General features: G+C 37.0%; 1 protein-coding gene across 7 annotated transcripts in view; it reads left to right on the top strand.

Annotated features, from left to right (window-relative positions):
- Positions 1-20,935, top strand: part of PTPRM (protein tyrosine phosphatase receptor type M) — a 432,075-nt gene that overhangs the window by 320,939 nt on the left and 90,201 nt on the right. For 4 of the 7 annotated variants that reach the window (XM_015855338.3, XM_015855342.3, XM_085539700.1 and 1 more), the window contains 3 exons: positions 15,801-15,952; positions 18,500-18,574; positions 18,804-18,830. In XM_015855338.3, the coding sequence (XP_015710824.2) occupies positions 15,801-15,952; positions 18,500-18,574; positions 18,804-18,830 (254 nt within the window). The remainder of the gene's footprint in view (positions 1-15,800; positions 15,953-18,499; positions 18,575-18,803; positions 18,831-20,935) is intronic. The other 3 variants (XM_015855340.3, XM_032442648.2, XM_015855345.3) reach the window with 1 other exon arrangement.

Genomic DNA, 20,935 nt, shown 5'->3' on the forward strand with positions numbered 1-20,935 from the left:
TTGAGTTTTTCTACAGGTCTGCAGCAGTTCAGAAAACTGCTGTGGTTCTGTCCTTTCATCCCAGTAGTGTTTGGTCTGTGGAGCCTTTTATTATACACTGGCTGTCAGACTTTTTATTTTTAGATGCCAATATCTCACAGTAACCTGGGGATTCGGCCTGAAGCATTGATTCAGGCTCTCTACATTCTAACTGTCCCAGCCTGAGCACACAGAGAGCAACAAGATTTGTGTTTTCCACCTCATTAAACTGACAGCAGAAATTAGTTTGTGGTATTAAAAACTAAAAAGTTAAATTACAGCTACACATGTCCTTTATGCAATGGGGCGTATGAAAGATGTTTGATTTTAATGTTTGCTATAATGGAGAATTTAAATTGCAATGTTTGTCAAATCTCTAATCTTTGTTTCAGAGTGGAATATTAATTACGCTTTTAACTATGAGAGGTAAATAAAATGAGCATCCGCTGCCTGCCTAAGGGTAAATTGCAGATTAGTGACAACGTGACATGGCGTACTAAATGTCAGTTTTGTCAAACAAATTTAGAGGAACAGTTAAACTATTAGCTTCCTGTTGTTAGAGGGGTTTTTTTGCAATGAATGACTGTTCCTAGCAGCAGGGGCACTGTACCATATGGAACACTAACAGAGCTAAATTGAATAAGCTAGATGAATGAGGAGATAGCACTACAGACGCACTCAATTAGTTTATAACTGTCTATTAACTTCTGTTGGTGGTTTTGAATAAACAATAGATTAACTACTGCACCCTTTTTTTTTTTCTTCCCAAAACCGGTAGAAAAACAGTGTGATGATGACGCATGGTGACTTTCTTCTTTGCATTTTTACTTCCTGCTTCTTGATTATTCAACTTGTGTATTGCTGGCAGTGCCAGCAAGTAATAAAGTGCAGTATTTCCAAGACATGGACCAAAATAGTTCAGATGTGGTTATGTATGTGAAGTATTTCTTCAAATACAACTACTAGGAGTTGCTCTGCCTGTTTCTGAGGACCTAGCTTAGTAGCAGGAAAGCACTAGTACAGCATGCACTCCTAAAACTGTCATGGCGATTTATTTGGCAGTTAAAGTGGAAAGTGCTGAAATAAAATTATAATTAATGTCTACCCATCTCTCTGTGCATAAACAGGCATAAAAAGCCCCAAACCACCTTTAGCCCTTAACTACATTTACCAAGTCAGTGCGGATCCATTAGTGTGCCCCTGATAAGGCAGACTTAAAACGTTAGATTTTGTGTACAGGATTTTGTCCCACTAAAGTCATTAGTGTCACACTATTTCCATCTAATTTAAATTTTAAGAAAACACGTGCATTGCAAGATAAGGAATAGTAATCTACCCCTTCCCTATGGTCTGATTTGTGGGTGAACCTTTGTGGAGCCAGGAGTTGGACTCAGTGATCCTGAGTTATGATTCTTTCATTTTAAGTCACTGAAGAGAGATGTGGACCTCCATAAGGCAGTGTGCTTAACTCGTATTCCATGGTGACATTTTTGCCCATTATTATTTAATATAAAATTTCTAGTAAGTATATGTCAAATGATCTCAACTGAGCTATTCTGTGTTGCACTTACACGTTAGGTGTTCAAATTTAATGATGAAATGCCAGTGATGAACCTGAAATCTGAAACACCAGACATGGAAAGGGGGCAAAGTACCAAGATGAACACTGGACTGATGGGATAATGTAATAAATGCAGTAGGGCATGGCCAACACCCAGCTTGTCAGAGAGAGTAATTTATCACTGTAATTTCTGTAAGCTTCCTCACTATGTGATTGCCTGAATTTCAGCACTTTTAGATGTAATCTAAGATCAGCGGGAAGTGCTGGGGAGCAAGTGGTGGATATCCAAAGGAGTGTTGGGAGTGATAGTCAAGTATTTGGAGAATGCGCAGCGTTAGGCCAAAGAAAGCTCATCTCCATTAATTGTACTTTTCATGAGTGAAATTCTTTGAAAGGGCAATTTCTACATTTCAGACCAGCGTTCCACTTAGATGATAACGTACATCTTACTGAAACCCTTTCATATGTCAGCTGAATGCAGTATTGTTAGCCATTCTCTGTGTGAAGAGTAACACCGCTGTCAAACTACTTCTAACTTCCTTCCAAAATCCGTTTTTCTGACAACTGAAATGGTTTCTGGCTTTCCCCCCACTATATGGATTTCACAGGGAGTAATATAGGTTTTATTTAGTAAAACTCCATGAAGTATTTAGAGCTCCTCAGTTATACTAATAAAACGGAAAAATAGCATTGTGGGAATGCAAACTCCCTAATCAAACTGAAAGAAGCAGAGATGGACTTGATCTGACGTTGAACAGGGGAAATAAGATATCAGATGCAGTCCACAGTATGAATATGTTCCTATCAATATGCTATCTTGATAGATAAAAAGTATTCAAAGGTATGAAAACAAGTCTGCCTGTGTCTTTTATATTACACTGTTTTTATCAGTTTTACTTGCAAACCACAGTAATTGAGGCATTTAAACTCATTTCTGAAAGTAGCTGCGAGTTCTAAAATTTACTGTCTTATCAAGTTTATTGTACACAGTAAGATGCTGTTTTCACAACTTGTCTTGCGTAAGTTAAAGTTAGCAGAGGAAAGCCAGCTTCTTCAAAGAGGCAGCACTTATTTCTGTGAGAGTGGAAATGGAACCATTCCCAAGCCCTCATTCTCTTAACTCTCCACTGAAGCAAACTGTAAGGAGCCTTTCCTTTGTAGTTTCCTTTGAAAGATACAGCTTTTTAACAAGTTACCCAGATAGGGTAGGAAATGTCAATCTAGTCAAAACATTTTCTTGGCGTCTGATCTTCAAATTGCTATCCTTGAATCAAATAGTACATTAAACAGAAATTGTCATGTTCTAGTTTATGAAAAAAAAAAAAAAGATTTGAAGTTGTGCAATCGTATTTCTTTAGCTCTGGAAAACAATCACAATGCTATAGGTATTTTCAGGTGCTTCTGTGTAATTAAATACCCACAATTAATATTTAATAGATTATTCATCCTAATTCAGTAGAACTGTACCAATGCTTGTGCCAAAACACTAAACATATATAGTAGCTGTTTCATAGCAAGTACTCCACTGTTATAAAAGCATTCCTACTCAATGCTTTTTTTTTCTTTTTTTTTTTTTTTTTTTTTGTAGTGCCAAAAAAAAAAATCTAAGTGGTTTCTCCAGAAAGATGAGATAATCACATTTTCCTCTATGTTAATGAGTATTAACAATGTCTTGCAAGTTACTGTCTTGGTAACCTCTCCAGCTGATATCTGGTACTTGGAGTCCTACTCAAACCTGTCCCGACTTACACTGCAGTATATTAAGTGCAGAAAGACCCTTCCTCTTAAGTACAACCTCTTAAATCTTGTGAAGCTTTAACAGAGAGCTCGGTGCTAGCTGTACTGTTCCAGAAGCTCATGGATAAGATACATTCAGTACATTCAGGAGTGCAGAATCATTCTTATGGAACTCTGTTGTATTATCCAATGGAGGTACTGCTTTCTTCATTATCAAATTCTGCCCTTTTTTTTTTTTTTTTTTGGAATAAAGGAAGGATATCTCGGTTAACGTTAGTAACTATCACATTTTATCTTAAAAATATCTTTATTGTTTGTTATTAGAAGTGTGTGGAAGAGTATATCGTGATGTTTTCACTGAGAAAATGCCATTCCAGAAAACCTGTTAGCTCTGTTTCTGGGTTCACTGCTGCCTCTGTTCAGCACTTAAGACAGATCTGTGCATCTCCATAAAACTCAGTCTGCTAACTGCATTACATCACTACAGTAAAATGTAATATCTCAATATATTTGAAGTGCTTGGCTGTGTATTGTGAGAACAGCAGCTATCATTGCTGTTATAATTGCAAATTCCAACCAACTGATATTTCTAATGTTATAGTATTTTAGTTGTTCTGGGTTGTTGCTTTTAGAAGAGCATCACAGTGCCTAGCAATTCCTGTTAATGCAGCTAGTGCTCTTGGATAACTTCAGCAGAGAAAGGATCATGACATTATCTGTAGCTTTTACTCTTTGCTCAAAAGGAGCTTTACCAAGTAGGCTGTATTCAAAAGGTTCAGGTATTTTCTTTATGATCATGATCAAGATGCTAGAATGTTTTATGTGTTTGTTTTTTTTAAAGTATTTTTGCAAAATTTGTTACTTGGTTTGGGAAAAAATACTAAGTATTCATTCTCTTTTGAGCGTGTTTCTGTGTACTTTTCAGCAGTGTGGTTGCATGTAAAAAATATTGATTCCTTAAAATTTGGATTATTGTGCTGCTTTTGAAAGGTAAAAATCCCATATTACATGCAAACGTTAATTAACGTTACTTTCAAATGTTCTGTTATTACAGATATAACAGCAGCTTTCCTTGACTCTTTTCTCACATCTTTTAATTAAGAAAAATGTTGATGTTAAGCAGTTCAAGTTTGCTGGAACTGGAATTGAAGGAATCTAGATACAGGGGCTGCTCTGAAAGTAGCACCTCCTATTTTACAGTGTTGACCTGCAGTGTCAGAGGTGGATGCTGGAGATATGGCAGTAGAGGCTGACCTGACCTTTCAAACCAATATTCCATTACAAGTTGTTGCCATGTAACAGATGGCAGCAGAGGGGCAGTCTGACAGAACAACATCTGACATGGAAGTGCGTATGAAGCAAAGAGATGGAGTTGAATGGCACCCACTAACATTCATTGGTACTTGCTGAACGTTTACAGAGACCAACCAGTGAATGTGAGCTTAATGAAGAAGGGGGTGATGCATTTCAGCAGTAACAACAGCAATAGTGGATCATCTCTGCTGTGCATATGTTCATTATTGCAGACTCTTGCTCATCATTGGTGAAAATGCATAGTTAATGGTAATGACTATGTTAAAAAATAGTGTTTTGTAGCTGAGAATTTATTCTATCACTATAAATAGTGCTATTTTGCTCTTTGTATCTGTTGTAGTTTCCATGGAAATAAGTGGGAAACATTACTTTCAGAGCAACCCAGGTATTTTAAATATTTCTACGTAAAGCCATTATGGTATGCTGCTGTGTCAGCTGCCCTTTCTGCCACATTAGAAAGGGCCCTGAAGTGGATTAATCAACCTTCCTTGCTGTGCAAGCCACTTATTAACATCTTTCTTGTGAACCTTTGAATATATGACATACAGCCTCAGCATAAGTACCTGCCAAGGGAGAAGCAAGACAGGACAACACCTTTATTGGTTCATAAAGAGGGAGGACTGTACCTTCTCCCAGAAGGCCCACTACTATACATAGGATAGGGTTGGACTGAGGGTGCAATTGCATCTTAGAAGGACCAAATAGTACTGGCTTCATAAGGGCTTTGCTGGACCATTTACTCCTATAGTCACAGCTTTGAATTACCAAGCTGTCCATCTGGCACTGCCAATTAGATACAATAACCAAGGCTTGTGAGAGCACTTAAATTGTTTAGGAGCCACATGCTGCTCAGGAACCACTGCTTAGTGCCCTTCCTTCCCTTAGTCAAGCACAGAATGCTATTAAATTAGTGCACTGCTTAGAACATGATGCTCAGGGTATATCTTCATGCATCCCACTAGTTTTACCCAGCTTAAGCGCATGTTTAATATGGCCCAGTTTCAACAGCTCCATAGGGGAAAAAATATTTCTTTCTTACATGACTGAATATTACCCATTCTGTGTTTTCAGTTGGTGACTCTTGGCGAGACAGATTTCTTTTTGTGGAAGAGAAGGGAAATACAGTCCTATAAAAGGGTAATTAAAAACCTATGCAGTTGGATAGTTTTAGTTTCTGAGGTGTGTTGAATATTACAAAAGCCTTGAAGGAGAGGAAATGGATTTGGGGAAATAATTGCTGGGAAAAGTGAAAGGCGTGTGATGAAGATTGAATGTGGACAACACATCAAAACTCATAAGTTTGTGACTGTTTGGAATATCAAAATCATCCAGATGAGTTTGTGAATATTCAGTACCAACATCAGCAAATATGTTGCAGAGGATGTTACCTGTGTTGGGATACAAAGAGGGAGGAATAATCAAATAAAGTGAGGAAGTACAGGACTCTGGTTCAAAAGCTAGCATGAGCAAGGAGTGCTGTCTTGCACAGAAGACAGCATATACAGGTACTTCAGAAGTACTCCCTTAACATGCTTACATCAGAGCTAGGACAGGGTGTTTATTTGTTTGCCAGAACATCTGTAATAATACAGTGGAATTTTTCATCAGCAGAATGTCTTTGGCCATTTTTTGTTTTGTTACTGTAGAGGAGAAGCAGTGGATGAGGAAGATTAGGTTAAGCCTATCAAAACTTTTGCTTTTGACTTTGCACTACACCACTACGTGTATTTGCATTTATATTTACATTCATACATGTATGTATACAACACATACAGTATACTTACGTGTATTTAAATACCAAATACACTAAAAGGAATTCCTCTAGAAAATGCTTTGAAGAACTTTAAACACTTTATTTTGACTGTATTATATATCATTGCACCGATAAAGACAAATGCCTTAATTTCATTTTTTCATTGCAAAGATATAAATGCCTTGGGGGAAAAACTGTTTTCTGTGTTTAAAACTATCACAGTTACTATTATTTTTTAACAACTTGAGCCAACGCAGTCCTAGAAGCAACTAGTTAGACACCATAAAAATCTAGGTATCTACTTCCTCCACTGGGACTTGGGAGACTGTCTAATACCGTAGTGAAGTTACCAGGTTATTTCACGTAGAACATACCTGTCCTACATGCATTTCAGCCACTGGGATGTGCCGAGGGTTAAAGACTTCATGTTTGTGGAAGGAACTGCTTATGTGCCGCACTGGCATTTAAAGATGAGCACTTTTCCGTGGAGTTCACAGTAGCATAGCAAATCTCAAAGGGTGACTAAGGTGTGCAGAAAGGATGATGAAACTACCCCGTAACAGATACATCTATCATATAATTCTGTAATTCTCCTTGCTGAAAATGCCTCTGTAAATTTGGTGAAAGTTGGATGTGGAGAACGTTATCCCAGAGCAAATTTGCATCAGTTCAACACCGTCTCCTTCTTCAGTTTGTGAAAGCAAAGGGTATGGGGACACCTCCAGTGCACACCACCCCAGGAGTTCAAGGCTTTGTTTAAAAGTGACAGCTATGGGATAAGAAGGTGTTTCTTTTCATCATTAGCTAGCCTTTTATAAATGGTAATTAGGTTCAGGAAGAGAATTTCAAAACCTGTCGAGGACGTATTTCTGTGAAAAGCTTTCATGTTTACATTGTCTGGCACTAAACATCACACAACTACCTCCTCCTGAGTAGGCCTCAGCATTGTCTGTTTATTTCTTTATTCAGATCACATGATAATACTGTAGGGAAAAAGAAGAAAAAGAAAGGCTGTTGAGACAAAGGGGGCACTTTTTGCAGTGCTAAGTGCAAAATATATATATTTTAAACAATATGTCATAAATACTGTATTCCTGTAACATGTGCAGCCTTTAATACCTGTATCTACACAGTGCTATGAAGGAAGCTTTCTCTGATGGTCTGATATGGCATGCACTTCTTTCATTCATCTGAACTGTTTAAATTGTTCTCTCTTAAAAAGAGATCATGTATGTATATATTTATTTGCATACAAAAGAAGCTAGGGGTTCTAAATGTAGATTATTAAGATGGCATGTATTCTAATGAAAGTCCAGCTTCTGTGTAAATTTTCATTTACTGTTCTTAGTAGAGTTAGCTCACAAAAATGAAATTTCCTTCTGTGGGGAAAAAAAAGGTATCTTCAATCAAAAGGAAAGGTCAGGTGTTGAATTTTCTTGTGAACATACCTTTCAGAACAGATCGTCTTCAGAGACTTCAAATACTTCATTTCAATAAGTTGAAATAACATGGTAGGAAGAAGTTAGAATAATTTAATGTCTTTTTACATATAAGTACAGTTAATATAGCAGAAATTAATACCCATTAAACACAATGGAAAATGGAGTGCTTCCATCTTCATTAAAATGAGAATATGTGTATTTTTAATAACACATTTGAAAATCAAAATATAATTTACCATTTTGCATAGAAAATGGTATCATTCTTAGGATGCAGCTGTATGTGAATAAGCTCTCTATTGGAAAAATGTTGTGACAAAATTATTTCCACAAGCCTTGATCCTGGAGTTAGAAAGGTGGTTTAGTACACGTCGTAAAAGTGCTAATGAATAACAATGTGTATATATATAAATAAGCAATTAAGAAGCTAAATAACTAAATGAAATGAATAGCTGAAAATAATCTGAATCTCTAATTGTTAGTATGCAATTTTGTTAGCATTACCATATATTGGTTATGACTCTGCACCTCATGTGTGGAAGGATCACAGTTGAGGATTGTATTCAGATCTGCAATCTTTCAGATCCCTGGCCCAAAGTGTATTTAGTGAGCAGGATGGTCAGCTGAAAGAGAAACCTAGGTGTTGGTCTGCTCCTGTTACTAAACATATGGTGATTTTTCTGGCATAGTGCACTTGGTTTACCCCTTATCTGCCTACCCTGATTTGGCTGCTCCAAGTCCCTTATTTCCTCACCATCTATGTACTTTTCTTATTCACCTTTATATTTTGAAGGAGGGCTTCACAGTCAATGAAGTGTTGTATTTACTGGCTTCTTAATTAACGAAGCAATAGTTAGGGATCAAAATAGAAAATCAAAATTTATATTGCAAAATATTTACATTTTGAAACAAATGCAGAGAGTGCATGGCTTTTCATTTCTCCTTAGTTCAGTTGTTTGTTTTTTGATAAAGTGCATAGAGGGATTTCTCTAAAAAACAAGACCAGCGACTGTCTTGAACCAAAAATAGTACAACCAGAAGTTTTGCGAACAGTTCTGCCAAACCTTCTCTAATTCCTTATATCTTTATTGCCGTCAGCCTTTCCTGAATAGTCTGTAAATCATACTAGTATACTAGGTCATTTTCTTCAGTGGACAAACAAGAACTAAGCTGTAACCACAATATTAGTTTTTTCTGTGCCCTAGGACAAGAATCAGCCAATTTCAAATAGATCTTGTTACATCTGTCTGATACACCATATAGCTCCAGTTTTGTGGGGTTTTTTTGCACTGAGTATCTGTCAGTCACCAGAGTTCCCACTCAGCTGCGGCACCAGCAAAGAGAATCTGTGTCAGTGTGATGCTGCTGTGACCTGGGGTGTTAATGGGATTCATTCTATAATGTTCACTTGCAGAAATCGCATGCAGGAGTTTACACAAAGCAGAAATTAAGAATCAAATAAGCACAGATTTTAGTGAAGTCACCAGAAGTGCATCTTTAAGCATGCACTGAATACCAGAACTTAGGAAAGAAGAGTTAGTGGAAAGAGTAGATGCTCTGGTTCTGTATGTACGGATGCAACTGCCCCTTATTTTTCCATCAGCTTTCCCTCCTCATTTCCCATTCTCCATGTTTTCTCCTTTCTGATTCTCTCTGTCCTGAAGTCATGCTGTACTTTACCTGTGAGTTTACACTATTTAGAAAGTGGGAAGAAGCTTAATATTTTTTTCTTTATGCTTTGATGTCACTTGATGCTAATGAGCCACTCCACTACTAATGCGAAAGTGCAAAGACTAAAAATGTTTGTACTCATTTTGCACATAATTCTTGTCATGCAGCAAGTCAAATGACTACCCCACTTTCTCAGTCCTGCCAGTAGTAGGAGGCCATCTTGACACCCACTACTAGCTGGAGGAGTTGATGTTCATAAAAGCACTTCTATGTCATTGTGGCAAAAAATGAAAGCTACTCTGAATGAAAGGGGGGATGAAACACTGTAGTATCTGGAACACTGATTTCCAGGTTCTACAGTATCACAATATTTTATTTCAAAAGTTCTTCCCTAATTTGTTATCAGAGAAGGTAAGAGCATGATGGAAGTGAAATGAATAACATTCCACCTGCTCTTACACAGAAAACTGATAATGAAAACAAAGAGAAAGCACCTAAAAGACACTGTAATAAGCCACCCATTTGTTAAGTTCAGTAAAAAGGCAAATGCACCTGTGACTGTAGTCAAATGTTCACAAACCATAACAGTCCTGCATACTGATGTATCTTTGCAAAATATAGGTTGGATTTCTTAAGGCAAAGAATAGTTTTATAATTTAGTACAGCCTTATATATGAAGGGAACGTAAACAAGGAACACTTCAGCAGAATCCTGCCTGTCCTTTCATGGTTAAATTGTCTTGAGAAATGCTTTCTGTGTGGTTATCCAATAGAAATGCTAGTTCCCTGAAGTGGAGACAACTTGTAAAGCATTTCATTAACTGTTCACTAGTTTTTGCTGCAAAATTTAGTGCCTTTATAAATATTTCCCCTAACTTTATTTCCTGTCTGATAGAGTGTACAGAGTTTAATGTCACTGAGGAATTGCATTCTTGAGCATACTACATTTCAAAACAAAGCATGTAAATCTGAATTTTAACAACAGAAGTTTGCTATGAGCAGAACTTCAAAATCACTGATTCCATGCCATTTCTGCTTCCTCACTGGATTTCAATTGCTTGATACTTGTGCCTCTGCCCCAAAGGAGTCCACTTGGAACACTAGTGTTTTGATAAGAAATGTAGAACAGAATACAGCTAAAAAACACTATTTTTCAACATAGTCACCACCGTTAACTGTGTATTTTTGCCAGCAGTGAACAGGAGCCTGCATGTCACAGTCATAAACATCTGCAAAACAGAGGTGATCCACTGTTGCCGTCAGTACTGCAGAAATGCACCACCCACTGCCTCACTGTGCTCACACCCACCAGTTGAAGTCCATAAACATTCAGCAAGTGTCGATGAATGTCATTGGGTGCCAGTTTTTTCCACTTGAAGGAATTCAGTTTCACCCCTTTGCTTCATGCGCATTTCCATATCAGACGACATTGTGTCAGACTGCCCCTCTGCTGCCATTTGTCAGTTGGCAACAACATGTTATGGAATATTGGTGGGAAGGTTTAACCTCTACTGCCATACCACCAACATCCACCTCTGACATTGTGAGCAAACACCATTAAATAAGAGGCATTAACTTCAGAGCAGCCATTCTACTTTTCTCACTTTTCCTAAACAAACAGGGAAGGCAGATTTCTTTTAGAGCTTGAGCTGGTTCTGGTTATTAGTCTCAGTTACCTTTTTCTTTATTTTTACTTCTTTTTACTGTTTTTACATTTATCTAACTGTGGCAGTTGACAGTTGTGTCTTTTGCTTTGCGACCAGTGCTTTAGAAACACAGAGATAAGACAATCCAGGCTCCAAAAAGCTTTTTATTTATGTTGTCAGGAGAGAAAAAAAGTGAGAAAGGTAAATAGCTGGAAAATGAACCAGCCAGAGGTTGATTATGTAGCAGTGTCTTATCAGTTACTGGATTGGTAGTGGAATAGTCTGGGGAGGTAATCACAGAGGAGGATTTTTTGGAGGGTGTAGAGTTAGACACATGTAGAAGTATTGCAGGGAAACTCTTTCAACTGGTAGGAAATGTACAGGAGAAGATGCAGAATTTGTGAATTTCGTGGCAGTTGTTAAAATGGGAACCAATTGTGGCAAAGCTTTTAGATTATTATTTTCTCAGGCTGATTTTATTAATATTTGTAGCAGAGCAAATGATACCTAAAAACCCACATAAGGTGTTTTGGGAAGTTGGTATGGTTGTCTTCTCTGCACTTTACTGTATTGCTACTGCTACATCAACTTACCAGCATTCCTAGCTGATCTTAGGATTGTTCTGACTTTAAGATTTCTCTTTTTTGAGACTGGCATGATATATTCTCGTTTCTCATATGGTGATAATAACACTGTTTAGGTGAAAGGCTGATCATTTTTGTTTTCCTTACTTAAAGAATTTTGTCCTAGGTAATCATCATGGGAGCTTCCATCTGTTCTATTTTTCCCTATGGTTGTATCACTTTTTTTCCTCCAAAAAGAAAGAAACATCAGAAAATTTCCATAAGACTTCTCATCTCCCACCCACACCCCCACCTCACCACCCCCCCCTCCCCCCCCCCCCAAAAAAAAAAAAAAAAAAAAAAAAAGCCTTCAAAAGTAAGAGCATGAGTGTTGATGTTGATTTGAAGTACTGTGGTTTTATGTGTTTCTGAAATCTGGTATAGCTGATGTCTCCCAGGGATCAGAAGATCCAAAGAATTGCAGAAACTGTAGCACTAAGCAGTATCAGAAAACTGCAGATGTAAAGAAAATGTTACTTGCAGCTAAAGTTTACTTGACTGAGTCCATTGGGTGTTTTTGTTCACAGTACAAATTCTGGCTGGTATCTCTTCCTGTTGCAGTTGTTCCAGATTTGAACTTTTCCCACAAGACCTATTTCTAGAATTAGATTCAGATTGAGAAGAACTATGCAGTTGTTACTGTCATAAAAACAATCTGCTCTGGCTTGATTATGGGACCAAACTGAAAATGAAGGAAATGAGAAAATGTCAGTGTAATTTCTTAATGAAAATTATCTAACTTGTTATGAAGTCTGATCTTGATATTGTTGGTGTAGTAAGCAAAAGCTCTGACTTTCATTGGGAAGGATACAACTTTCACTGTAAAATAAAGGATGTTCCCTGCAAAAGCATGGCCTTTAGATGTGCACCTCATAGAACGTGTCCTTTTTTAGAGTTGCACTGAATGGCTGGTGTAATGTATTTCACCATATTATTTTCAGATGTGGATCAGTATCACTATTGTGACACCCAGGGAATTCTCCTAGTAACTTTTCTTTAAAAAACGTCTAAGGCAGAGTTGTTGCCTGTTCAGCAGCACATTGTTCACATGCTGGAAGTGTTGGAGGAAGCACCAAGCTTCTAATCTTGATAACAAGTTCTGTGAATAGAGATAGTACTCTTTGGTCTACTAATGGGCAAGGAAAGGTCACATCTTGGCTTCACTGAGCATGCAGTATCTAGATAGCTAATTTGAGTAATAACTGATTAAAGAGAACCTGCTCACTCCACCCTGAAGAGGAAAATTGATCAGTATATTGCTGTGCCCCTGTGCAGCTGGACAGAAAAGGAAGTCTCCTGAGAAAAAACTGATTCTGCTTGTTTCCTGAAGCATTGCTCTGATGCTGAAGTGTCCAGCCTATTTTGCTATGATCTGCATAGCTATAAAATGAAAATAATTACTGACCACGCTGTAGTTGTTGGCCACAGTTGAGGACTTTGGTGCACAACCCAGAAATCCAGAAGGGATTTGACCAGCAGCTGTCAAGTGACAGAAATAGTCCTAGTGTAGCTGTCGTACAGATAAAGAGGATTGGATGAGGAGACTTAATGTGTTGCCATTTGAACTAAGGGATGTAGGTGAAGAAAATTCCCTGTTTTCATGTTATCACTTTGATAAACCTGCCCTTATTATGGACTTGTTACATTTTGGGGGCATTAGGAGATAGGTCTCAAAATAGACATGGCTCAGATTCTACTTTGAACAATATACAATTTGTTTATTATGATTAGGGATGAGGGGAGATGGGAGGTCTGTTCAGAGTTTATACACTGTGAAGTAGTAAGAAACTAGTTTTGTTATCAAGTGTACACGTCTGTAAGTCTGTTGATCAGAAGGGGTCGTATAAAGCTTGACAACTTAAATTCCTTATACTAAATTAAAATTCAGAAACAAAACCCTTTTTTAGTGCAAGTTATTTTTTTCTGTCCACGAATGATACTCCGAATGACAAAATCAGGAGTTAAACCTCATCCATAGGAGGGATGTGACTTGCTTATTACCTTGACAAGAGCCTCTAAGTAGGACTTCAGTATTATCATTAGTGGGATGATACTACTGGGAAAAGTTGGTTGTGGGTGGATGTATAATCTTGGTGGTCTTTTTGATGCTTGTTGACTCAGTAATTCTTATAATAAGCATGTATGAATTTTTATTGCACATCTAAATGTTTTCTTAAGACAGTCCTACAATTGGCTGCCATCCAACTGGTCATTGGAGCACTCCTTCTTGATGTCAGTCAGTCTAAAGTGTGTTTGTGGTAGCTCCAACTATTTCAGGAGCCTTCCAGGATGGGATGAGCATAAATGATGTTCACAACTCCAGTTACTATAGCAGGTTTTTAAGGTAGAATTCTTCAATCACTTTCAGTCATGGAAGTATGCCCCAATGAATCGAGTTACTATCCATCAGTTTATTGAGGACCAGATGTGAGCCTTAATATTTTTGTCTGCAGTGACCCAATACCATGCTCTGAACTTACAATTACTATATTTATTAAGCGCAAGATTTTAGGTTCAAAGCACTTTAGAGCTTTAATTATGGGCTATGATACTGTTGGGCTTGGTACTGTATAGCTGCTCAACTGTGACTCCCACCCAAATAGCTTATTATCTTGGTGTAAGGCAAGAAATAACAAATAGGCAAGTGGAGAACATGGAAAGACTGTGAGGGAAATCAGCATATTGGGCAGCAGTGTCAGTGCTTTCCCAAGTTTGTCTGCAGGCAGTGATTTGAAGCAGAATAGTATGTTATCTGTAGGGACCTTTGTAGAAGCCTCTTCCCATACACTGCTGCGAACACGTATGTGCTCCTTTGAAAATCTAGTGACACTGGTATAAAAGTTTTGTCAGTGTTGAGGATCATTTTTTCATACTGGATGAGAGCTATCAAAGAACAGCTTTGAGAGTTAGTACCAGTTGGATGTGCTTGATGCAGGTTTCAAGAACTGGAAGGAAATACAGATAAAATGATGAGCTCTTGTAAGTTCTGGTTGCAGGTATCTAAAACACCTTTCAAGTGGGTGGATATGAGCTAGTTCAGTATGTTCTTGACAGAGGAAAAGTTACTGAATTGAGATATGAGAAGATCAAAGTTTGTGGAGTAGTCATTTCTGTGCAAAACTTACACTTCGAAAGAAGTGGAAAACTAATGAAGTCTGTAGGCAAGAACATGGAGAAAAGGTTAGTCTGAAGTAGTCACAGGCTGGGGAAACAAGCCAAATGGATGTGGGATCCATCATCAGGGTCACAGATGTTCCACAGAACCTGATGGAAAAATAAGGAGAGCTGCCATGGATATGTTATTTTGTGGTGGTATCTAAGTATAATTAGATCTGGAAGAAGCAGTGAGCTTTTACTATAGGCAGAAACAGACAGATACAGAAAAGAGGATATATGTCCAAAGCAGTCTCATCACATAAGGAATCCTTATTATTCTGTCAAAATCAAAATGTCATCTCTGACAGATCACTCCTGCTGAGAAGCAACTAACACTTGTGACTAATCCCACTGAAATCAAGACAAGAGGGACAAAAAAGTAGTGTTCAGAAATGCGAGTCAGTTAAAAATGTAACTTGTTTGTGTATGTAAGGGATCAAACCAGGAGGATACAGTATGATGTGCAGCAGTGAGCTGTGTTTATGTGTTGTCTCAGTGACACTGAGCTTCAGGTGGTTATACACATTCAGAGTGGAAATTTTAACTGATTTGTCAATTCTAGTGAAATTTTATCTCCAATCATTTTTATTTATGCATTTAAACAGACGTAGTCTCTGAACTCTCTGAACTCAATGGTCTTCTCCAAGGATTAAGGTGCTGTTCACTGCAAGTCAGGACATTGGCAACTCACTCTTTGTTTTCGTGTGACTTTTAAAGATTGAATGTGAAGTCAATTGGTGTTTCGAGAAAACCAGGAATAATTGTGAATATGCTAGCAGTGTTGTTATAAACGATAATACTAATTTAAGCAATATGAAGAATGTGTCTGCTCACTGAGTTTTGTTGTTGTTTTTTTCTCTCTTTTCAACATTCATTTCTTAAGAAAATTGGCTAAAAAGCGAAAAGAGACATTGAGCAGTACACGGCAAGAAATGACAGTGATGGTGAATTCAATGGATAAAAGCTACACTGAGCAAGGCACCAACTGTGATGAAGCTTTCTCTTTCATGGACACACACAATCTAAATGGGAGATGTAAGTTTTTCCTTTTCTTTCTTTCTTTTTTCTTTTTTTTTTTTTTTTTTTTCCTCTTTGCAAGTGGCTTTTAAAATATTCCTCATTACTCAGCCATGGAAAATCTATGGGACCCAGAGTCTCCCACTGTGCAGCACATTACAGGGTGTATTTGAATGAGCAAGACAGCCAGACATCAAGAAAGGATTTCTTTAAAAATAATAAGTATAATTGAGCTTCTTTCTGTCCACTTTTTCTTCTGCAGAAGAGCAAATACATTACTGAAACAGCTGTAGTTTTTCCTTTCTCCAATCTCCATTATGTTAAAAATTTTACCTCCCCCATCCTGTCCCAAGTCCTTCAAATGCTTCCCCTGCTTCACCTTATTTTTCTTTTTTCTTTTTTTTTTTTTTTTTTTTAATTTGGTAGACAAACTTAGACAAAACTTATTTTTGAATGTCATAACATTCCAGTTGTAATATTCCAGTTGTCATATTATTTCTAATTGTAGATGATTCTGTTGCTTGTTCGAAGGAAAAAATCTACTGAATTGTGAGCTATGCAGTTTCTTAAGAGACAGTCTAAAAGCCTTGGTCTTCATGGGTCTACCCTCAAAATAAATAAAATTTAGGATATACATTGTCCTAGTCAGAGTTTAGTCAAGGAATTGCTTCTGCCAGGTGTTGGCAATGACCAAAGACCAAGACTGCAGTAGTTTTTCATATAACTGTTAGAAAGAATGGGAAAAAAAGTTCACAAAGCATTATAATTTTTTGTAGTTCCTAAGGAATCTCAGTTTTTCTCCTGTCCCAGTGTTTTTGAATATCATCAGAATTTATCAGAGATTCTATTTTGTTTCAAGTTCTAGTAGACTGTAAGGCCCAACTCCCATTCTTTAATATTGTGCTTAAGAACGTTGACAAACACTCTGAAGTTTATTAAGTGAGACTTCTTTCAGCAGTTTTAGGCTCAGAATTGGCAGTGTTTATTTGCAATTGTGTTGATTATGAAATTGCTTTGAAATAGATATTTCAAAATCTGACTTGCCTTTTTGGTGAGACTATCCCATTTTGGTTAACGAAATTGCTTGTTTAGTGATGAGATGAAGAGATATGGCTTTCTCTTCTGTCCTCTTGGTGTAGTCTTCCACTGTGTGGTTGAATGGTCTCAACAACCAAAGAAGCTGCAGTTATTTCCTGTGTGGCCATCCTCTTTTCATGCAAACCACCTTAAACCGATTTGAAATTCTCTTCATGGCCAATATTTGACACCAACTGAGAACCAGAACCTTTAGTTCAAGCTTTCCATAATAAATGTGGTCACTAGAAGAAATTGGTTTGACAGTCTTTAGGAAAAATCTTTTTGTAAGACCTTGTTCTCAAGAGATTTAATACATTCCTACCTCCTATAAAAGTTTACTGTCCTGGCAGCGTTCTGAATCTCACCAGTTTTATTAGCTGCCTCAACCTCGACCTCAGCTGGTGTCTACATCCATTTCCAAAAGAAATCGCTTTGTGTCCTTCTAGTAACTCAGGAGACAAAATCAAAAGAAACTAGTCTCAGATATATTCACTTAGAGGATAAATGATACCTGCCAGCATCAGTTAGCCAGTTTCCAAATAGCTCCCTTTTAACAAGGGCAGGTAACTGCATACCAACAGCGAAATAAAGATAAATCAAAGCTAGCAGAGTCATCTCAGTACTTTTTGTCAAGCAGATCCTGTCTTCCCCAACTCTGCTTTTGTCTCCTAAATTACTGTTAGTTTGCTTATATGTATCCAGAATATGTTTACATTTATTTACTCATCTGAGTTAATTTCAGCCGTACAGATAAGCAAAACTGCCACAGCTAATGTCTAATTTGAAAAAGCTTTGTTTAAAAACTTTTAGTGAGTCTTTGCATTAGCATCCTCTGTAATATTATGATTAACTCTCTCCTGTTGGATGTATCTGTGCTTACAACAGTAATTCACATGATCTCTGGATACCGGGGAACTAACTGAAGTTAATTTTTCTTTGCATTTTCCCTTTTACTAATGGCTAAATTATTAAACACCAATGACAGCACTTGTGTATATACAACAGTATATCGAGAAAGCCATTCTTAAAGAGTAATATTCAGAGCATAAATGCAATCTGTGTATTATCCCCCTGCCTGAACAAATTGTAAAAGACAGAGAAAAATGAACTGTAGCAGAATGTTTACCTACAGTATTTACTGTATTATTAGGTAAACTTACTAATGATCAAAGCTTCTGTCAAAAGCACCTGCTGTCGCTGTAATGTCTTTATTGAAGCACCAGTATTCAGTCTAGTCTTGTGATTTAAGAAATATATTTGTCATCTCTGATCAAAATGCTGTATCTGACGATATTTCTTTCTAGGGAATTGATCAAATTCTGTAAGTCATTCATTTTGTTTGCTAGACGCACCTGCTTTTCCCTGTGTCCCGATTACAGTGTGACAAGCACAACAGAAAACCAAATCAAGCCCACGTGCCATGTCACCATGTCACTCAGCTTAAATAGCCGCGTAGCACTCTCTAACTAGCCTCATTTCTTTTTGCAGCTGTATCTTCACCATCTTCATTTACAATGAAAACTAATACACTGAGCACGACAGTGCCTAACTCTTATTACCCAGGTAACCTTTTTTTTTTTATAATTTGCTTCAACCCTATGTAAACTTTTTCATTACAAAAGTGTATGTAATTATGTTATTATACTCCTTGCCATGGAAGTTTAATTCATATTCTGGGTAACCAGTTGCTTGCAGTAGCTTTCTGAAAGAAAACTCGGGAACGTTTATCAATCATTTACTGTTCTCTCTCTTTTTACCTTTTCTGCATTGACCTGCTTATGATGTATGACAGATCCATTTGTGCCAACTGCAATTTTAGGTGAGAACATTTCTTTTTATCGAAGTTATTGCTGAAGTAATTTAGAAAGTCACAGACAAAAGTACACAGAAAGCTGTAGTTTTATGCTTGAGGGAGGGGGGATAGGCTTGTCTACACTATAAGTACTAACGACAGTTACCAGGCTTGATTTCTACTGTCACAGTGCAAGTCAGGGGAGAAAAAAGAGAAATAATTTTAAGGAGTGGATTTGTGAGGAAATGTTTATGCATGTATTTGGAGTGATACAAAAGAATTTGATTATCACAGCAATTGAAATAGTTTCCCTCATTTTTTTCCTTTTTTTTCTTCTTTTTTTTTTTCTCAGAACTGAAGATGTCACTTCTTAAAAACACCTTTTTTTCCTAATTAGGCTATTCATGATGTAGAAAATCAGACAAAATAGGGTTTTGGCCATCCACCAGCTATCATTTCTTATCATAATGCCGTGGTTTCTGACATGATTATCAAAGTGAAGCTTCAGAGGAGAGCTGGTATTTTGAACAGCAAAATGATAACATGACACTTACAGTAATACAGTTTATTGTGGATTGGGTGTCACAGGAATAAAATAAAATGATAGAACTACATTTTAAAAGCATACAGTTAAAGTATATAGTATTTCCACAGGGAATTCGGGAAATCCTGTTGCTGTCCAATATCAGAAAGAGAGGGATTTCACACAGTAATAAAGTAGTAAACATGAAATGCCATTGCATTGTCTATGCTGAACTAACTGACCACATTGTGTCTTATATTTATTTACACTTTTTTCCCATAGTAACTTTAAACTAAACAGGGAAATATTTTGAAGTGATTGGAATACAGCAGTTCGCTGTAGCAAGAGTTCAAATTCCACTGTCAAACCTCTCTACTCCTTTTACTGACATTTTTCCCACAAAAATATTTTCTTCTGCTCCTTTTTCTTCAAATAACTGGTAAAAAATAAAGACCTCCTAACTGATTCCTTTCTTTAAAATTCAAGTAAAACAATCTTAAGTAGAATGAAGAACAGAGGAATTTTAAGTATAGGAATTTGATCTTTGAAAATTTGTTCCTGTAAAACAAAATTAAGCAAAGTGCATTTCAGTGTGTTAACTTTGAGAAGAAACCAGTGAATATTTATTCATTATATAAATTTGGCAGAAGGTAATGGTAGTGACTGTGTCAGTGTAATAATCTGCATGCAGATGAAATTTGCAGTGCCTTTTAACTGCCTGAGATGCTAAGATTTTTTTCTGTGTGCTTTAGCATTCATTCAACACTTCATCCAGTGGATGTTCTGACCTTGTGGGTGGGCAAGCAGAAAAGTGTTATCAGGAGAAAAACTTTGAGATTTCTTGTTTGAATTATTCCATTATATTTGCTTTCAGTGGTTTTGGTTGGTTTTCCTTTTGTTTGCAATCTTTTGCAAAAAGTTATAGTAAAAATATTTGTTAGCTCTTCCCCCCACCCCCACAAGAAATAACCTTTTAGTAAACAGTTCAGATATCAGACAAACACACACTGGAAGAAAAATAAATTAAAAAAAAAAAAAATCTTTGCTTATATAAGTCTGTAAAATTAGTTCAGTACATATTCTGTGGTCCAATACGGCAGCATGTGATTTCTCATCTCAAAAAACCTTCCAGTTATTTCCATGTATATAATATTTTTGTGACCTTACCTGTAACAAGTATTATGAATGGTGTCTTATTCAAACAGGGTTTATTTCTCAAAAGGTGTTTCTATAGGAATAATGTTTTACCTAAGGTAAATCAAATTAGCTGTGTTTGAATCAGTTGAAGATTGTAGATGTTAACAAAAGTGCTGTATTTCTGTTGCAACTAACACCTGCTCTTGCCACCTGTCAGTGTTTAAAGAAGTTATTTTAGGCTGTAGGGTAGTTCAAAGAAGTGTGACCTCCTTGGTAAGTACAGGTATTGCAAGTGGTTGAGTTCAGTTTTCTCAGTCAGAAACCCCTAGAACGGCTGCAATACACTTACCATTTCCAGATTTCTGTATAGCACAAATTTTGTCCAATTCATGCATATTAGGAACTCCATGAAATGGAAAGAAAAAAATTAATGATCGCTGATGAGGTACTCTTTAAGTGGGCAGCAATCTTA

This window comes from Coturnix japonica, chromosome 2 (assembly GCF_054131305.1).
Source record: "Coturnix japonica strain WE chromosome 2, WE-NBRP24, whole genome shotgun sequence".
In the NCBI taxonomy this organism is placed as follows: Eukaryota; Metazoa; Chordata; class Aves; order Galliformes; family Phasianidae; genus Coturnix; species Coturnix japonica.